The 19689-nt window shown below is 39.6% G+C and overlaps 1 protein-coding gene across 1 annotated transcript; it reads left to right on the top strand.

Moving 5' to 3' along the window:
* Nucleotides 1-1486: 1486 nt before the first annotated feature.
* On the top strand, nucleotides 1487-15603 carry LOC140945959 (uncharacterized). Its single transcript, XM_073395023.1, has 12 exons — nucleotides 1487-1602; nucleotides 1708-1995; nucleotides 3112-3561; nucleotides 4646-4948; nucleotides 6124-6432; nucleotides 7057-7377; nucleotides 7766-8356; nucleotides 9612-9932; nucleotides 11347-11691; nucleotides 12118-12208; nucleotides 12933-12997; nucleotides 14134-15603. The coding sequence occupies exons 1-12, from the start codon at nucleotides 1539-1541 to the stop codon at nucleotides 14172-14174; spliced, it is 3189 nt and encodes a 1062-aa protein (XP_073251124.1). The 5' UTR covers nucleotides 1487-1538; the 3' UTR covers nucleotides 14175-15603.
* Nucleotides 15604-19689: the final 4086 nt, after the last annotated feature.

Here is a 19689-nt window from a genome sequence, read left to right as displayed (position 1 = left end):
AAGTGCCTCTACACGTTTGTCCCTCATTGTAGTTACTCTCATCGACATTATCGGTATTCCTGCCAAAATATTCACCATATTGCCGCCAATATTGCTGCAATGTTGTTGTAGTTCACTTTTATTCTTAATTAATCTGTATCACCGTGTCCAAATTGGCGAGGAATGTCTTTAACCTTAATTCTTAACTTTTAATCAGTGGAACACAAAAATGAATATCACCAAAATAAAAATTGTAAGAAAAAAGACGAGTTTAGCTCTTCCAACATTTTTTTCCATTAACCCCTATTGGAAGTATATTTCAACCTAATTTTGATCTCTAGCAAATGTAGATGATTGCTTTCCTCATTGCGTTGCTTTTAATGCACACTTTTTGAAGAAGAATTTCATGAATGGGGTAAATTCTTAGAGCGACAAGTTCTTTCACTCATTCGCGCAGGATCAGTATCAAAATACCTCGATTGCTAGATATAACAAAGTCTCTATGATTTTGTTGCCGTTTAGAGAATGGCGAACGCAAAAGTCTGTTTGTGATTTTGTTTGTTTCATTCGTGTTTTTTTAGCTATTTTTTCTTCCGCAAGGCAAGTTTTTGATTGTTTGTTTTGTTGCTTGTTTTGTCTTTATTTGCTTGTTCTGTTTTTTTTTTTGTTTGTTTGTTTGTTTGTTTCGTTGTTTCCGCAGAGAAGCGAGATGGGTATTTGAAGTTTCGGTTTGAATGAATTCGCTAATGAATTGCAGCTGAATCATTCTCGGGATTGTAAAACCAACCATTCAACGTCACCTGACGCTAGACACACGTGATTTTGAGGAAACAGTTATCTTATAGTTATGTCTTAGACAATTAGTGTAAACTCGATTTGAAGCTTGCTCAGCTCTAACCTTTCGTCCTGATAGAATCAAAAAGCCTGAAATTTAAGATTAGAGGTTTTTACAGCGATTCAAAGTACTTTCCTTGACGTTCAAGTTCTCGAAGAGGACTCAAAACAGTATTTTTTTGTTGATAATTATGTTTAATTTCATGCAATGATGAAGTGCTTATCCCGTTCGTAACATGGAGAAATACCGTTTTGCTTTATTTGTTCCGTCTTTCTTTCAAACAAGCAAACACAAAAAAAGCACAGATTTTATTTATAAAAAGGCGTTTATCTTTGTCCGTGTCATCTAAAACACAGGTGTCTTGAGGTACCAGTTCATGACTGAATCCCTGCTGTAGCTCCCCTGAAATTCCTCTTATATGACGGTATGCTTGTGTTTCTAGTCACATCAAAAATATCCCAGCAAATTTTGCACTTTCTAGTCACGTGATTCCAACTCAGGACACGATTGGCCAACCATTAAATCAATGATGTAATTTCACTCTATTGTTCTGAGAAATGGAGTCGGGTTCCTTAACCCTCAAAACAAAGGAATATATTTTATCATGGCAAAAAGTTGAAAAAATGACAGATTTATTTTTATAAACCCCTTTTTCCGAAATTTTCGTTTAGATAGTTTTTAGAATATTTGAAACGATGGTACGCTGTGGCTGACGAAAGGCGCGATGAGGAATCGACTGTACATCTACTATCGCGCTGTGTTGTTATGCATCTACGCGCTTTGTAAAGGTAGGCTAACTTTATATGTTGCATTTCAGTTTTACTCAGTCATCCAGTTGTGTGTGCTTGAAATGACGTTTGACTAATACTTCGTGTGTATCATGTCTACAATAGTCGTGGGATCAAACTACCTAGAAAGTTGTAAGAAAACACTTGTTGAAGAGAATGTGACGTTAAAGGGAGGTATCGGAGCGGGCACATTCAGGATATTGGGAAAAGTAACAAGCATGGATTCGTGTATTGAACTTTGTTGCAAAACGTCGACTTGTGATGTGGCGTTCCTATCTGCGGCTAAATGTTACGGAGTCGAGTGCGTTAGCGATGAAGAATGCAAGTCCACAGCGACTGATACATCGGATATTAGGGTCCTTATTGCACATGTGAGAACGGGCCATAAAAAAGGTTAGTGACCGAACAGGCCGTAGAAATACGAGCTAGCTTTGAAGTTTTTGCATTCTCTTGTTGGCTTAAGTTGCGGTCAACTTGGACTTATTGAGAAAACAGAGTCGTTTGCAGGAAAATTAAATATTATATCGCTTCTAAAAGGAATTTAGTTGGTAATTCTTGACGTGGCAATACGATGGATTTTAATACGCAGAAATATCTTATCCTAACCAGTCATGTTAACGGCTCGTTTCTTGGGTGAACTTTTCATTGGTAGGTCTGCGTTAGATTAAGATGCGTTTGAGGAATGATTAGTTGGATGGGCTAAATTTCAGTGGAGCGAGAGATGATTTCCACGGCGATTAAGTTCATTAATCTTTGATCGCTTTCGGATTTGAAAGCCTGGAGGGACTGAGCCAGCCACCCGGTGTGGAAGAATTGAAAGAGCAGGTTGTTAAACAATTATAACGCGAAAAAGTTTGTAAATCTTTGCTGAAAAGGAAATTACTTGACATTTTGACAATTGCATTTTTGACTGTTCACTTATTTGGTTAAAGAAAAATTGCTTTACAATAGTTTGACATTTTCATTCCAGAACCTGTTATCGTCTAAATTTTGCAGTTTCAATGCAAATAATGGTTTTTTTGAAGGTCCTCCTACTATAGCATTAGACAATATCAATTCATTTGTATTCACTATTCGTCTAGTATGGCGGATATTAGCAGAAAACGATTTTAAATCCACAGATATCATGTTTTTTATTTATAACGTACAAGCCTTAGTTCCAAGTCCCTCCGCAAATCAGTGGATGAATTGTACGACGTGATCTCTGCTTATTGGCCTTTCCGCCATAACTTCATGATTTAAATCGCTTTGAATTGACTGAGAACGAATAAGGTTAAGCAGATTAGGTAGTTTTAACGCATTCAGGCACACACAACAGAATTTTAAAGAGTAAAAAATCGCTGCTAATAGTTTTAAAAGGCCTTAGATCTCAAGAGATTGGTTCGTTTGTTGACTTATTTAGACCCTCCAAAACTCTGCCATGTCAGCTTTTACTTATGAAAATAAATGCTTTGGGAGTATGCTAAAAACAAACAGAAAACTAAAGATGGGTATTTGATTTCCAAACAGATAACACATCACTAGCATTTATAACTCCAAATTTTACATCAAACGTGAAGCCACATCCCAATGGATTTTTGGGCCCAAATCAAGCAGGGCTCTCGTCAACTAACACGCCGAAGGGCCTTATAGCCCAAGGACAAAAATCATTAGACAGTGTGAACCCCAATATGGCTGGACAATGTAGGGCCGGGAAACTATTCAAAGAAGTGACTTTAAAAGGAGGAATTAACGCTGGAACATACAAAGATGTTGGAGCAGTGCAAAACATGGATGAATGTTCGAGCAAATGTTGCGAGTTTGCGGCGTGTGACTTAGCATTTATGCTCTCAAATCGATGTTATCTTGTTGGTTGTTCTGAAGGAAAGAACTGTCAAATACAGAAAGCGAAACCCTCACCGTATCATCCATCGGTGACGTACATTGAGCGGTGGAATAAGGAAGGTGTTAAACACACAGGTAAGCTGACATGGATAGACCCTCGGATTCAAGAGAAACCAGAATAAAAGTTAATTCTTTTTTTAAGTACCACGTTAAAAAGATCGCGATGGGTGAAAACCGGAGAGGATTTAGAGTCATTGTTAGCGTCTTTTTCCTCCCCTCTCCTCCACCCCTGCCCAGGCCCTGTACTCCCGAAACGAAACCTAGCTTTCAGAAAGAGACGAGGTTATATAGTTAACAAACCAAAAGGATGGAAAGAAAATGTCCCTAATGAATTGCAGCAAATGACCCTCCAGATCTTGGTTAGGCACTCCATGCCTAAAAAGGATCGAACCTCCTTTTAACTGTGAGGTTATTCATTCGCTAGGTTTATGGCTGGCAATAGTAAGTTAATAGTAAGTATTAAAGCTATTTTTACGCCATATACACGTAACGTATGGGTGTCAGGTGGGGTACGAGGACCCGGGGGGTACTCCCTATGATTGCCTATACAGGGAGGCTCCGCCTGAAAGGGCTATCTTTTTCAGGCTTCAGGTATATGAAAGGGTAGGGATTTCACTAGATGAAGTACCTTAAAGGGTAGGGAAATCTGTCATTTGTGTCTGTGAAAGGGCCCAAAAGAGCTAACAGGTGAATTTTATGGCTTTATAAAGTCGAGAAAACGCTTTATTTTTGTGATTGATTCCTGTATAAAAGACAGTGCATTTACAGCAGTTAAAAGGGATGCAAAGTTCTAAACAAGGTATGTGAAAGGGGTACCATTTGTCAATAGAAGGTATTCGAAAGGGGTGCTTTTTTCGTGAAAAATGGTATATAAAAGGGTAAGGGGTTGGACCTCGGGGCGGAGCCTCCGTGTATAAACATTTACTGAGTATTCCCTCGGGTACGAGAATAGACAAATGGTTGAATGAATGATTGAGGATAATAAAAACAGATGAATGAGGGAGTATGAATGGATGGACGGACGGATGGATAGATTAAATGATGGATACATTGATGGATAGATAAACTAAATGCTGGTGCCAAAGGACTCTAGAACTTACAAACAAACACACAAAAATCATCTTTTATATTATGTTTTAAACTATGTTTGGTTTTGCAGTTTTTCTGAGCGATTCTGCAGACACTAAATACAGCTGTCCAGTAGTGAAGCCAATGACAAAGGTGACGCTTAAGGGAGGGCTCAAAGCAGGCGATTTTACAGACACAGGAAAAGTAGGCAGCATAAAAGAATGCTATGCGACATGCTGCCAGCAAGCCTCGTGTAACCTAGCCTTCATGCTGGGTCAGAACTGTTTCTCAGTCAAATGTTATAACAAGGACTTGTGCAGTACCATTCCAGCGCAACCGTCGATATTCAATCCACAAATTGCGTATGTCTGGAGTAGAAAGGAAATGAGTGGAGGTAAGAGTTATGTACTGTATCACACGACAGCCATATTGAATAAGAAACCTCGAGGTTTATTGCATATCATAATGCTTATAGTACTTTCACGATAGCATACATGACATACGTGACAGTAAGATAATGGTGAAAAGAGAGCTTAAGATTTTAAGAACAGGACGTAGGCTCAATTTATTAAAACTTTTACACGTGTAATTTACAAGTGTAGCCATTGTTTTAGAGTCCGAGAACAATAACTACACTTGTAAATTACACGTGTAAACGTTTAATTAAATTGAACCCAGGTTTTTTCAATGCTTAGTAGTGCACGCGCCTGAACCAGCGTACTTTTCGTCATTCTTTTATGAGTTTTAACAAGAAGGTCGTACTGCAGAAAAAATTTTTTCAAATGTTATTAGAAGTTTCATCATTTTCAATCGGAGGGGGGCTTAACGTCCTTTAGTAAGAAAAACTGTGCAAATACTTCTGGTGAAAAATAAAACACAATGAAGCTTTGCGGTTTAGATATTTTGTTTGAGAATACGCGAAAAAATTTTCAGTTATATCTCGTCCTTATAGTCGCCCTCGACCTTGAATCCAAGGATCTCTATTTAATCCTGCGAACCAGTTGAAATGAATTTATTCTAATGTATTTTTGCAGGCACTTTTAAGCAGGCCCACTCCGAATGACTGTTGCGATATAGTTTTGACGCACAACCGAGGCTGAGCCATTGAATTTATACTGAGGAACTCCTAATCTATGACCTGTTTTATCGCTCGTGTTATATGCTCTCTTTGGGGTGTCGCCATTACAGTATTCTTTATAGTTTGCTTTGAGGCAGTCGCGTGTGGACTTGATGACGTTCCAAACAATCGATCAAAATGTGCGGATGTCCCAAGAATCAGACTTCCGTTTAATTATAACCTAGCTAAAAATAACGTCAGTGAAATTCGCATATCCGGGCCAACGCTCTAAGATTCCATCTCGATGCATTATTCTCTCTTGAAACAGCGCATTTTAAATCGCAATCACAATCACCTCAACAACTTCAAGACATTCTTAAAAACAATGCTTTATTTTCCTCAGTACTTAAAACCCTTTTTGGCTGTTTTATGGCACTTCAAGAAGGTTTACAGAATGTCAATGTCCTTTCGCATTCGATAAATTAATGTTTATCCTTACATTTTTTCTCCAGACACAGCAAAAAGTCAAATTCTCAAACCTCAAGTTGTATGTCCAGCAAATAAAGTGCTTGACAGTGTCACACTTGTGGGTGGAATTAAATCCGGGTACTTCCGCGATCATGGCAAAGTCAAAGACATACAGAAATGTCGACGAATCTGTTGTGAGATGCCGCATTGTAACCTGGCCTTTATGCTGTCCTCAAACTGTTTCTCAGTGGCTTGTAAGAGCGCGGACGCTTGTAAAACACAACCAGCCAATCCGTCACGGTATAATCCCAAGATATCATATGTTAGAGAATATGGCTCGACCGAGTTAATAGGTAAGGTTATTGTTATCCTTAGTCAAACAGAGACTTTAAAAACTGGCCGCTAAGGCTTCTTAATACAGAAGAACTCAATATACTCCATGGGCGTGATGTTTACAGCGTATCATATAACATAACGCAATTTAAGCAAACAATGAGACCTTTTATGGTCATCTGTAAGCACCTTCCTTGTAAGTACCTTTTAGCTGTGTAAGGATGCAATAAGCGTAGGGTCACGCGATAAAAGTGCAGAGATCTTTTTATTATTATTATTATTTCTGCGGCTATGATTTTGGCCAAAAGATCTCATTGTCACTTTAAAGTTCGTGTGCTCAACATGCAGTTGGATTACTCCCACCGGTGACTGGAATGTAAATTCTCCTGATATTCAATACATTATTTAACACGTAAGTGATGAGAATAGACAAATGAATCAGCCGTGGGATTTTATCTTTATATAACCCCTGTATATCTTATCTAATGTGCGAGAAAATGTGTAGAGCCAGAAGAGTGAACAAGTAATCAAATCTTCGGAGTTAAAAGGTTAATTAAGGGAAGGTGACCGCCATGAAATGGGCGTTGTACACACTTATCACTGTAATTCGGTGGTTTTTTTTTTCTTTTTTAATGTGACTCAAGGGGCACCAAAGCCTTCAGATCAGCAAACCAATGCAACTATTCCGGGATTACTACAGACACCTCTGTCATCTCCATCGGCACCAGCATTGACACCACAAGCTCAACTACCCGGTTTAACAGCTCCAGCGATGGATGCGGCACAAACAACACAGTTCTCACAAACCCAGGGACAAGGGCAGACACCTTTGCTACCAGGGCTGGCACAGCAGATGACCCTGCCTTCTCCACCCTCTCCTCCCGTGGCCCCTTTTGCCTCTAACCCGGAGACGGGACCGAAGCCGTTTATGCCGATGGGTGGAAGTCAAATAGATAACGGCGCTGGTTCGTATGAACTAAATCATTTCTCAAGTTATGCATGTTGTAAGAATGGCCTTTTTTTATCGTAAAAGGTAATAGATAACGAAAGACCGACCATATTCATCAGTAAATGAGTGGAATATATGACAAGTGAAGTACAAATATTACTGGATGAAATTTAGGGGGCTTTCAAGCGCATTTGATCATGCTCCATGGAAAATTGCGCTATGTAAGTTTTAATTAATTGTAATTTTTCAAGTTCGTCCCGTGACTGTGCCTTCTTTTGTATATGCTGTGTTCTATATACCTTATTTTACTTATGTTTCTCGCAATTTGGTGGCAATTTCCACTGTTTAAATTTCGATAAATTTCGTGACACAGCTAGTTTAAAAATTCCTTCTATTTTATTTAGTAATGCAGTTTCCAATCCCTCCTGCACAACCTGCACAACCAGCTCCACCAGCAGCACCAGCTTCGCCTGTTTCACAAACCCTTGATCAGCTAGCTGGTGCCCAAACGGAAACCAAGAAAACAGAGATACCACATGCAGATAATCAACAGAGTTTTAAGAATCAAATAAAGTCGGCCGCAGCCGGCCAAGCCATGCAAATGAACATCGTGGACGGAAAGATCAAGCTGACGCCCGTCGGGGGATCGGAAAATTCCGAAGCTTCCGAATCTAAGGCGAAGACTGACGACTCGTCCAAAAAGGATGACTCGGCCAAAAAGCAATGCAATAAAGCAAAAGTACTTGACAATGTAACACTTAAAGGTGGAAAGAAATCCGGAAAATTCAGTAACCATGGTGATGTGAAAGGAATGGACGAATGTCAAGATATTTGTTGCAAAGATAAGAAATGCAATGTAGCTTTTATGCTCGGCAAGACATGTTACTCTGTTGCTTGCAATAGTAAGGATCTCTGTGAACACACCAAAGCTCCTCCGTCCGATTACAATCCTCAACTTGCTTACGTGCGGCAGTTGGAAAATTCTAACACAAAGGGTGAGTTTATTTTGAGTACTAGATTTCCAGTGGTCTATAGTGATCAACCCTTCAAACCTGGCCTTTTGGTGCTGATAAAACTATTGGAACTATTAGTTTCTAAGGTCTTTATTACAAGGAAAATTGTTCTTTAATTAGTGCAGAAACGAAAAAAGGTCAAGTAAAGCTTTCGCCTCTCGGAACCCTTTCTTCCCCTTATCCAATCTAAAGTATTCTACCTTTGTTGGTTAGACGTATTTCCGTTCATTGCTTCTCGGGTGGAGAGAAGCGACGACCGGAAATACGACTGCGTTTGCAGGCTAGGGTTCTAAAGACCTGCGGAAACCGGCTAGCGAAAACAATTTTTTTTTCTCAGAATTGAGAGTTTCATTTTATTTTTTCATCCCTTATGCGAAATTTCCAATATTGTATTCAAAATGGAACACAACTATACTGTTCATCACCCTTGCAATATTGTTTGCAAATTGGAACACAACTATACTGATCATTTTAAATGGTTTAGAATCGCGTTTACGGCAAACAGCAAACGTCAATTTGTACCACGTCACCAATTTCCCTTTACTTGTCGTTTACCGTTTATTATACTGATCTACAGAGAAATAAGTAGTTTCATGCCGGTTTCATCCTTAGCAATTGTTTTGAGCTGTTTTTATCTGTTAATTTTCTAACTTGAAAAATTGTCACCTTGAATCTTCGACTGACGTTTGTCGTTATCCGCAAACGAGATTCTAAATACCGGTATATCTCATGCTTCACTTTAGAAATTGGTGGGTATTCACCTGTGACTGTGCGAGGCCCTCAGATATGCCGTAATTCTTGCATGGTTCTGTCCATGTTCTATAGGTTGGTTTTAGCCAATTTTTTACTTTCTCTGACATGAACTTGGCACTTGGACTCTTGCCCCCCACAAGACACGTGGTAAGGCGTGATTCTGTGGGTGTTGAGAGTTCTAGGTCAGGGCTTTAATAAGAGTGCGCGGATATTTTTCACCAGAGTTTTCTCTGGTTGTTACGCCATACTGACGAGCACCAAAGAGGGCGAAACAGCTGTCTATGGCTACAGTCCCGCTCTGTTTTGAGTTCTTTCGGTGTCGTGTTGATGTCTTGCTGAGTTAATTTTCACGTAGTACGATCAGCATTGCAGTATTCTACTTGGAAAATTTAATATGTCTCCCACAGAATGAGTAGTTTTATTGTCTTAAGACAGAAAAGACAATTCAAGGCTTGTGTGACTTTCATTTTAATTTAAATTGTAGAAACTAGCAAGGCTCCAGCCATCCCACCAGAACCAAAAGATCTCAAATGCAAACACAGCAACATAACTAACAATAAAGACCTGCCAGGCGGTATACATAAAGACAACTTTACTCTGGTCAAAGAAGCAGAAAGCATGGCAAAGTGCATGGAAAAATGCTGCGACAGCAAAGAGTGTGATGTGGCCTACATGGTAGAGAAGAAATGTTATTCCGTTTCTTGCTCTTCAAGAGACGATTGCAAACCTGTCACGGTGAAAGCGTCCAAGAAAACCCCGCTTATTTCAGCCATGATCATGAAGGCGGAGCCGAAGGAAGAAAAAGGTAGAGTTTACTTAAGCGTTTAGTCTAGGGTTATCAATGCATCTAATGTTTTTCTTTTGAATACTTGAATATAATCGTATAGAAGGCTTAAATGAACTCTAGAGCGATTTTCGTATGACCTTGAAATGAAAACGCGGAAACAAAACAGAAACAGCAAACGAACGAAAATGGACCGATTTGATTGGTCTATCGAACGGATACAAACGCGCATGGCTTTTGGTTGGTCAAGCGAACGAAAAAAACTTCATGCCCGAAGAACTTTCTAGAAATCAATCGATACTTCGCTTTGACGTCATGCTGCAACATGATTGGCCAATCAAACAATGCCTTCTCCATATTAAGGTTTTCTTTGGCGAGAAAACGAAGAGGCCATGTTCTGATCTTTTCATCCATTGGCTGATAAAACAAATAACGAACAATTACCGAAACCATTTTTCAAGGTCATACGAAAATCGCTCTATCGAGTAGTACTATGTTCCGGTGCAGTCTTTTATTCGACACGGTTCAGTGTGGCCATTCTAATGAAACCTATAAGGTTGTACTTTTCTTTAGAATTTTTCAGTTGAGCCCCGTAGAGTGTAACTACTGAATAACTTTTGAGTCAGTGTTAAGGAAATCCTAAATTGGGACCATTCAAGCTACAAGGCAGCATGACTCTTTTAGCTTTTGGTATTATTAGCTATGCTGTGCAAGACGGTTCCAACTCTTACCGTGAACGCTTGAAATATCTCAGGAATGTTATTGTCTTGCAAGAGAAAAGCCAATCAGGTGTGAGAAAACTTAACCGCAAGCAAGAACGTTAATTAGGGTGCGTACCTTTGAGTTGATCCGGATCAGGATCACTCGGATCATGGTAGATCAAATGAACCGATAAATTCACTCTGGACAAGGATTCGTCGGTTCATTTGTTCTACCATGATCCGAGTGATCTCGGATCACTGCTTCTGATCCAGATCATCCCAAAGGGTTAGTTTGTGGTTTTGCGGCCAGTTCGCGTGCATTGGTCTTCGCTGTGATTGGTCATAACACAATAAACATTCCTGAGATATTTCAAGTGTTCAAGGTTTTCCCGGTCGCACTGTAAATTGTGACAGCTTTGTGAGACCCTTTTCACATGACTTCAGGTCCGCCATATTGGTTTTCCAAAAAAATAAAACGGTGGCCCTGTTGGTGCTCCAAACCAGTCCGGTGGAACTCTTTTCTTGTGTAGACGCTTTCTTTTGTTGTAATATATTTTCATAGCGGTGGTCACTTGAGTAAAAACACCCTATACGCTATACAGAGTTCACAGCATCTTTAACCTCCGGGTTTTAGCGGTTACACTTAATGATTAGTAGCAGAGTAATACTTCAAACCGTTCATAAAGACCAAAAGAACCACTAGCTAACTCAATATCCTCTCTCTCTCTCCCCAGACCTCACCGCCATTGCCACTCCTCCCGAGGACACTTCCTCCACTGAGTTTGCATCTAAAACCGGAAGTTGCAAAGACAGCAGAATTTCTACTGACATCAAACTTCGACCCGGAAGTTCGGCGACCAACTTTACAGATTTGGGAAAAGCAGATGATATTCACCGATGTATCAGCCGGTGTTGTGTTCGTCCCACGTGTGATATCGCTTATCTACTGAATAATAAGTGTTTTGCAGTGCAGTGTCTTGATGGAGTCATGTGCCAAACAAACGCTGAGCCTGCAGTTAAGGACGCTAATGTCCAGCTGGCGTACATGAACAGAGGAAAGAGCGCGCAAAAGGAAAAAGGTGTGTATCATTAGTAATATTTTTTTTTCGTCATAGCACCTACTGTGTACTCTGTCTAAGGAGTTAATGAACGTTATTTTATTTCCGCTTTTAAGAACCGTGTTACATTTGGTTTTAAAAGGCAATTTGATTGTTGTAATCTTCTTTCAGATCAAGAAAATACTTGATCGTTTTTGTAGCCGAAGTCTGACTCCTTTTTGTCAACTAATTTCAAGCTGGATGGTGACTGAAGCTTTTGCCCGGAGCATTCGATATTATGCTAGATGGCTTAGAAGTTAGCACCACAGGTTCTCCAACCCCGAGATATTCTCTTTTTTATCTTTCCAAAACTCCCAATATTAACTGTAGTCAATCTGTTAGTATCTATAAGTTCGAGGAGTAGTGACTAAGGAGATATTCAACCATCCATTTCTGATTTGTTTTCAGATTGGATGCTGGTATATATTATCGTAGCCTCACTGGCTTTTGTAGCAGGAATCGGTGGAGTGATATGGGCTGTGTGTATCTGTACAAAGAGGTAGGGCAGTCACGTGACAAGTGACGAGCAACAAGTGCTAGCTACAAATCATCCTCGAAGACCAAAATGGACATCTAATTAATAGCCCACCTTCGATGTATCAAAATTCTATTATGATCCCGAGGCTTTGTTGGTTCAAAACTGCAAATTTTGACGAGTTCCATTATCTCGCAATTCCCAGAAGGGACTTGAGAACAAGAAAACCGAACCAAATATAGAAAAATGACCAGAAAGCCTCGGAGTCATGTTAGAATTTTAATCTATCGAACGTGGGCTGTTGAGACAGCTTAGAAAAGTTGAATCATTATACGTTTCTGGGAAACTGCTCACCTACCCCTCCCCTAAGCCAACATTAACATTTACTTCCCACTTGGGCAGGGCCGGAAAAGGTTTAATGATCTAATCCAGGAAAATTTAACTTGTGGAATCCGGAATCCTAAGAATCAAGTCCGGAATCCAAGGAGTGGAATCAAGAATCCAAGACTGTCTTGGATTCCCTTATATAGGGTGAAAAGTTGTATACTAAATTGTCGCAGACCCCCTCTCATCGAATCATCCCCCGAAAAAACTTCAATTCTTTTCTTCTGAAACTTGTTTGATAAGAGTACATTTCCAGAGTCTCTTCGTTCTTCTTATAAGGACTTATAAGCTTTCGCCTTTGCATGCAATCAGTTTCCCTCGCCAGTTATTCTGTCCTTATATGTTGTTGTTAAATTGTTTTCAGGCAGAAAATTCGAAAACAAAGACGAATGCTTGATGATGATGAAGATGATGAAATGTTACCAAAAAGTAAGTTGTCAAGATTTAATGATGTTTCAGTTCTGTTTAGCGTAATAACCAGCGGGTGTTTTATTATAGGCATGCGTGCATATTGTACTATATCTTGAAGAACCATAGAAGTTTGTTAATTAAACTTTTGTCAATCTTGCTCCGTCGTGGTCTCCGTGAAGATTTTTACATTCATTTCATGTATTTATTTTTCCAAATTAATAAACAAAATATTGGAATGAATACAATAAACTTGCCAGGGTGGCCCAGAGGAAACCAAGAGGTTTATAAGGCCTGAGCTCCCCAGTCAAAGAAAATTAAATGAGAGGAAGTAATTAATAGCAAAACTGACACGTAATAGATAGTTTCAGATAACGTCAAACACAAACTACGTTTTTGATACATTTAGTAGGAACCTCCAATGATAAAAGTGTGATTACGGCAATTTACCTAGATATTTTGAGTTCGCGCAACCTTGTCCCCGTAGTCTTCTTGTTTTCCACTATGCCGCTGCCATATTGGAAAATGAGAGGACCCTGGCAACGATATTAGAGGTCGTACGTCAGGTTGGATCGGTGTTGTGTCGAATTGCACTGGGACTATTTCGGAGACGCTATCTCTTCTTTTCTGGCATATTTAGGGGTTACACAGAAAACTGGGTATAAATTTGTGCCCAAAAATAATCCCATAGTACAATGCGACTCAACACCAACCCAGTCCCACACGTAACTGAAACTAAAGATGGCCAATTGCTGGTTGGTACGTGACGTCATGGCGGACGTGCGACTCAACACCAACCCAGTCCTACACGTAACTGAAACTAAAGATGGCCAATTGCTGGTTGGTACGTGACGTCATGGCGGACATGCTGGTGGTGAAGAACCATAGTATATCTCTCCTCTGGGAACTAAACTCCATTTTCACACAAATGTTTTGACAAAAATTCTATTTTATTGACCACCAACATGGCTGCCTTGTCACATGGTTGCAAACAAAGACTGCTGAAAGATTGAAAATAGTGTCCTCAAAGCCTGTAATTAAGTTAGAAAGAATCAGAATTTGTCTTCTTAAGATCATGAAACAATTCACAAAATCCGACTGAGAAGTATTTGCAGGTTGTAAAATCATTTATTGTTGCCATTTTTGTCTTCTATCAGCTACTCAAACAAGATATCGAACACCGATGCCAAGATACTGAGAAGAAGATGACTGCAAAGAGAACCCAGTTACTAGGAAGGTGTGACTTCGAGGCATGCGCACCTGTGGAAGGAAATTACACGTTTTAGTGAATTGCTCAGAAGTTAAAAAGGGACTACAAAGTGACTATAAGGATCATAGTTGAGCTTCAAAGCTGATAGAGTGTCATGTCTTTGCAGCTTAGATGAAGAGACGTCTGAAGGCAACTCTAGTAATTCTAGCCCATATGAACAGAGTTGATCGAAAGTTCAACATCTCTTTGTACCTTTCAGTATATATCTAAAGCCTGTTTCAGTGTCTTGTAACATCGGTGGTATTGAAGGCGTACAGGGAGAAGGGAACAGTCTCTAAACACGAGATCCCCACATGCACCAATTTTTTTGCGCATGTCTTAAGTGCGGTGCAACTGCTGATAAAGAAGCTAGATCTTTGATTTTTAAGGCTTAGTTGCTATCAGTAGCCCTTAATCCTAAGGTTTTCATTCCAGAGGTAGTTCTTTTATTATTTCCAGACATTATATATTGTTCTCCTCGGCCAACAAATGTAGATCACGCAGAGATTATTTCTAATTGATTTTTTAAGTTCGGTTTTTATGAGATCAGTAAAACGGACAGTACTTTAAAAGGTCTTGCTTTTTTAGAATTACGCACAATGTAAGCCTTTCTTACTTGCAAGACTCTTTCTCTCTATATGGGGTGGCGCTAATGACATTTGAAAATAGGTGATCTCGCTCTCTAATCCACGACAACACCAAACTCTTCGGTAAAGAAGAGATCCTGAGAGGTTAGAAAGAAAGTTAAGACACAAAAAAATTTAAAGGCAAGCAGCACGAAGAAAAAACCCTACCACGATCCTTCACAATTCATTTTCTCCTCTAGCTCGAGGCACCGACTACAGTTACCAGAGAAATAACATAATTTGCAAAATTATAAGATGTCGTATTGTACTTAGTATCAATCGAATACAAAGTTAGGTGAAGCGGAAATAATTTCTTCCTTACAGGCTGGCTTCAGCGACAAACACAAGTTACTTGATAGCTGAACTGACGTGCTTCTTTTTTATGCCCGAAGACAGTATAGAGTCAACAGGAGTACTTTCTTGTGTGTGCACTGTGTCTTAAATACCGAAGAGAACTATGCGTTTAAAATATGTTATTTCCTGATACTGTCTCTGTCGGAAAAAATTCTCTTCAGGCTTCGCCTGGTGTTGATTTTAAAGAAACTGTCATTGTGACCAAGTTCTTGCCCCTATTACCAGTAATATTTTATAATATTATTTTTTGAATTAGTTAGTTCTTCGTTTGTCCACTTGTTGACGTTAATTTAGGAGGTTGGTTCGACGATAACCAATCCCGGCCCTGTACATGTACTCATTGTTAGATTGTAGTATAACGATTTAATAAAAATCTTTTGGCATACATTCTTTTTGAAGTGGTTCCTGTTCTGTGTTCACACTAAAGTCAATGTAGCCGGCCATTTTATGGATCAGTATCAGTATTTGAACCCATAAAATGTCTATAATTCGGCACGGTGATCACACAGGAAAGAAGATTGGCACAACTTAAGTGAGGTTAGCCGATTTTTATTAATACCTTTTTACATTCGTAGGTTAGACACATTCTTTTTTTCCCCCATCCAAATCCATATATTTCCAAGGCTACGCAACATTTTCGAGCTTGCATGGGTTACCTGTGTCACCTGTGGTGCCCTGCAGTCTTTTCCATGATGTTGCTTTATGAAGCATACATGAGGTCAAGGATAGTACAGGGAGTCTTACATGACACATAATTATGGGCGACCTCCTAAATGTGTTTAGCAGGGCGGATAAAGGTTGGGCGGTGAAACGAGCGCGTCCGAGCAAAAAGGTGTGATGCAGTGGACTGGGACTCTGCTTAGAAATGTCGCTTGTTTTCGACTTCGGTCGGGGCTTGCGATATGATGTGGTTTGTACATTAGACACTGCCGCAGTCACTGAGTTATTGGGGGCTTGAGTTGTTTTCTTGCACTTCTCCCTCGTTCCTTTGTGCTGGTACGCTGTCTCCGAGAGGCAAATGTTGCTATTTTTTGCGGGAGGTTTAGTTGGAGTAGACAAACACCTCTTTCAAAGGGTATCTTTTATTACTTCCATGACTCTACCACTGTATTATATTTTCGTTCTGCTACTCGCATATGTCGATGTTATTCCAAAACAAAAACAACTAAGTACTGTCTAAAACACGAAGGAAAATCTCATCCATGTCATCCATAGCAAAACTAAAAGACAGCAGATCGCGTTTCATAACTAGATGACGTGTATGCGTGCAGCTCGTGCAAGGTGAAATTATGCTAATTTTAATCACCATCATCCTTCTTTTTAATTTTGAAAAAAACATCTCAGACGTCTTTCTGTTTCTTCGAAACTTCAAAATTAGTTTCACCTCAGTTTTTTCTGTTTACCTTGTTTTGTTTTAGAGAGAAAAACAGAGAAAAAACCTTACAACTAACCTCAATAAATTTTGTTTACATGCGGTTGCCGGATTTGCAACGCATTGCGCGAATCGCCATGGCGCGTTGCACCCGAGAAGCAAAGTTTGAAGAAGTACAACGCCACTATATCAAAATATATCAATCTAATTTTTTGTTATGTTGTATAAAATTTATCCTCCTTTAACATATGTAAAAATTGAGGTTAAGAAGTGTTAAGCTTTTGCAAACGAAACGGCGAAAGACGATTAGGTGATATTTAGTGGAAGGAGGAGGTATTCAACACTTTCAAATTAAACTCAAATTTTGGCATTATACGACCAACAAGTTGGACTTATAGACGTACAGACACAAACATATGAAACTGTTTATTGATATTGTTATGAAACGAATTTATCTATTTAACATTGTAGCCTGGAATTACTGAAAGAAAATAGGATTTCCGGTTTGCAAAAAGGAAAAGTTCGCCGGCCTTGAAGCGCACCGGAAGCGCGGAAAGAGCGCTCGTGCCAGTCCTACTCCGCATCACACATTAAATGAAGAGCGGAGCGCTCGTTTCACCGCCCAACCTTTATCCGCCCTGGTGTTTAGCTTGGCGCCGAGGTTCCGTCATGGGTACGGGCTGAATTGAAAGACAAAATGGAAAACTACATGTTATGATAATCCTTGGTTACAAGATTGTGATGATTTTGAAAATGAGACAGACAACAGGCGACAACATTTCCACTGTCATACTGATCTCAACTACCTTTTGCCTTCCATGGCCTAAATCCTTCCTCGGGAACCCAGCGGGCTGATAACCTGGCGTTAAACCAAGGTACGACCTTAAATTTGTGGTAGTCATCTTGAAAAAGGTTTGCATCAGTGTCAGCAAGAGACAAAAATTCCATCCTTCTGCAGTCATTGTTTTTAAGACAGTTTTAACATACATGCCAACTCTCCCGGATTATCCCGGGAGTCCCCCGAATACGACACCAATCTCCCGGTAACCCGTACGGGTCAGCATATCTCCCGGATAAAATCATCTTTTGAGCTTTTCTGTGCCTTAGTTTGAGATTTAGCCTATTTTAGCTCAAAACTTGAATTTTTCTTATTCATAGTACGGTTTCTGGAGCCTTTTTGCACCTATTTAGTCACTGACAAAGATTGTCATCAAAACGATGATCGCGAATTTTGATAGTAAATACTTCATGTAAGACTACATATAATGTCCAGAGGTTGGCATCTCTGCAGTAACCATATGCTGGGCTTGACACTCTTAAAGTTTGTTGTGAATACTCAACACTTTGACAATGTTATAACACAATTTTATCATCTTATATTGACTGGCGTCAATCTGTTGATGTAACAGGGAATTCTGTATGATGAACATGTACACCCTCTAAACAATGTTTGTTGGGAGAGGCGTTTGCTGAAGGGATGTTGAACGAAATAGAGGAGTTCACGCCCATAGTTGCATCATGGGTAATCTTGGCAAGGGGGTGGGAAATTTAAAGATTTGTATTGGAATTCAAAGCCAGCTAATTCTTCCTGAATTCATATATTTGATGCTTTCTCATTTTGAAAAGAGTAACTTACGAGTTCAAAGAAACAATACACTAAATCTAGAGTGCAAAGAAGTCCGTGATCAGTTTTTAGAAAACCTTGATTTTCCCAAGCATTTTCTGTAATTTGACAGTATCAAAATATCAAAGTATAAGTATCGAAATTCAGCATGGCAATTTTCAGGGGTTAATTTTTTTTCCAGGGATTTTTTTGGGCGTTGATTTTTGCTGCCATTCTATCATCCCTGCCACTTGAAATCTGGAGTACCCTCCCTGGGGGTGTATTGCAACATAACAAAGAAATTGCTTCCTGTCTTGCCCGGACCAATACTTAATATGTCACAGAGTCCTGAATTCTTGTCAAAAAATTATTGAAATTTGGAAACAAGTTTTCCTGGGCTGGAAAAAGTCTGGTTTTGTTTTTGTTTTTGTTTTTGTCTTTATTTGTTTGTTTGAGGCATTTCTCGCAAGATAGGAATTACTCCTAGTGGCAGAGGGCGATGAAAGGCAGCCCCAAGATCCACATACAAATTCTCCAGACTGATCTCCATACATTTCTTTTAAGAATAGTTGAGAGAATTTGGTTTAAGATCAAAGCATTCTTCTTTTGGTAATCAATTTAGTAATTCTCATAACATTTACTCTCGATGATCTTCTGATGTTGTTAGGAGAAAACTGATGTTGGTCACTCTTTGGACAGCAGAAGGAGACATAAGTATTCTAGACGAATTATGCACCTCTAGAATAAAAAGAGTCGCTAAAACAGCTATACTAACAGAAAGACTTTTATATACCCTGGGTGCCAGAGACTTTTCATGCATAGTTTCTGGTTTTGGTCAAGTCGTTATTGTGACCCAGGCAAATTAGATATGGACTCAGAAAGCAACCACCCTTCTTAGGGACCACTTCAGTTTGAGTGGTCGCTTTCTAAAGGTTTCAAATTTGTAGGAAAGCACTGACAAACTCTAGGGGCATGTTGCCATAGTTGTTCATGCGTTAGAGATCAGCGTTGTTCATCAGTAAGTTCACCAAGTGAACCGTCTTGAATGGTGGTTTCATGTAATAAACGTGAATGAAATCGAAAAAAGAAGGTATTGCATCTCTCATTTTATGGATTTTTATGGAGTTTTGCAGTTTCTCAATCCAGGTTTTAAATTGGTTGAAGCTTTACTGACTGACGTTGCAGAAAATCTTTCAAAGCCGATAAATACAAGTAGGCGGTATTTTACCATAAAATATGTCACTCATGACTCTGTTCATTTCCTTGTGCTCCTCCCCGCCCAGCGGCTTGCTTGATACAAAGAAACCACAAGTCAGATTTACTTACTTACTGCTCACAATGCCCGGTGGAATGAAGGGCAGCAGCGAAGGTCTATTCTGGGCCAGCTTCCGGATGGTACCCCCGCAGTTGTGGTTTATTAGGGTCTTCATCTCTCCTTCTACCGTTCGTCGTCAGGTGTCCTTCGGTCTGTCTCTATTGTGCTCACCTTGCTACCAGGTTTTTTCGAAA

This window comes from Porites lutea, chromosome 8 (assembly GCF_958299795.1).
Source record: "Porites lutea chromosome 8, jaPorLute2.1, whole genome shotgun sequence".
NCBI classification, from domain to species: Eukaryota; Metazoa; Cnidaria; class Anthozoa; order Scleractinia; family Poritidae; genus Porites; species Porites lutea.
This window is presented reverse-complemented; position numbering and strand designations above follow the sequence as displayed.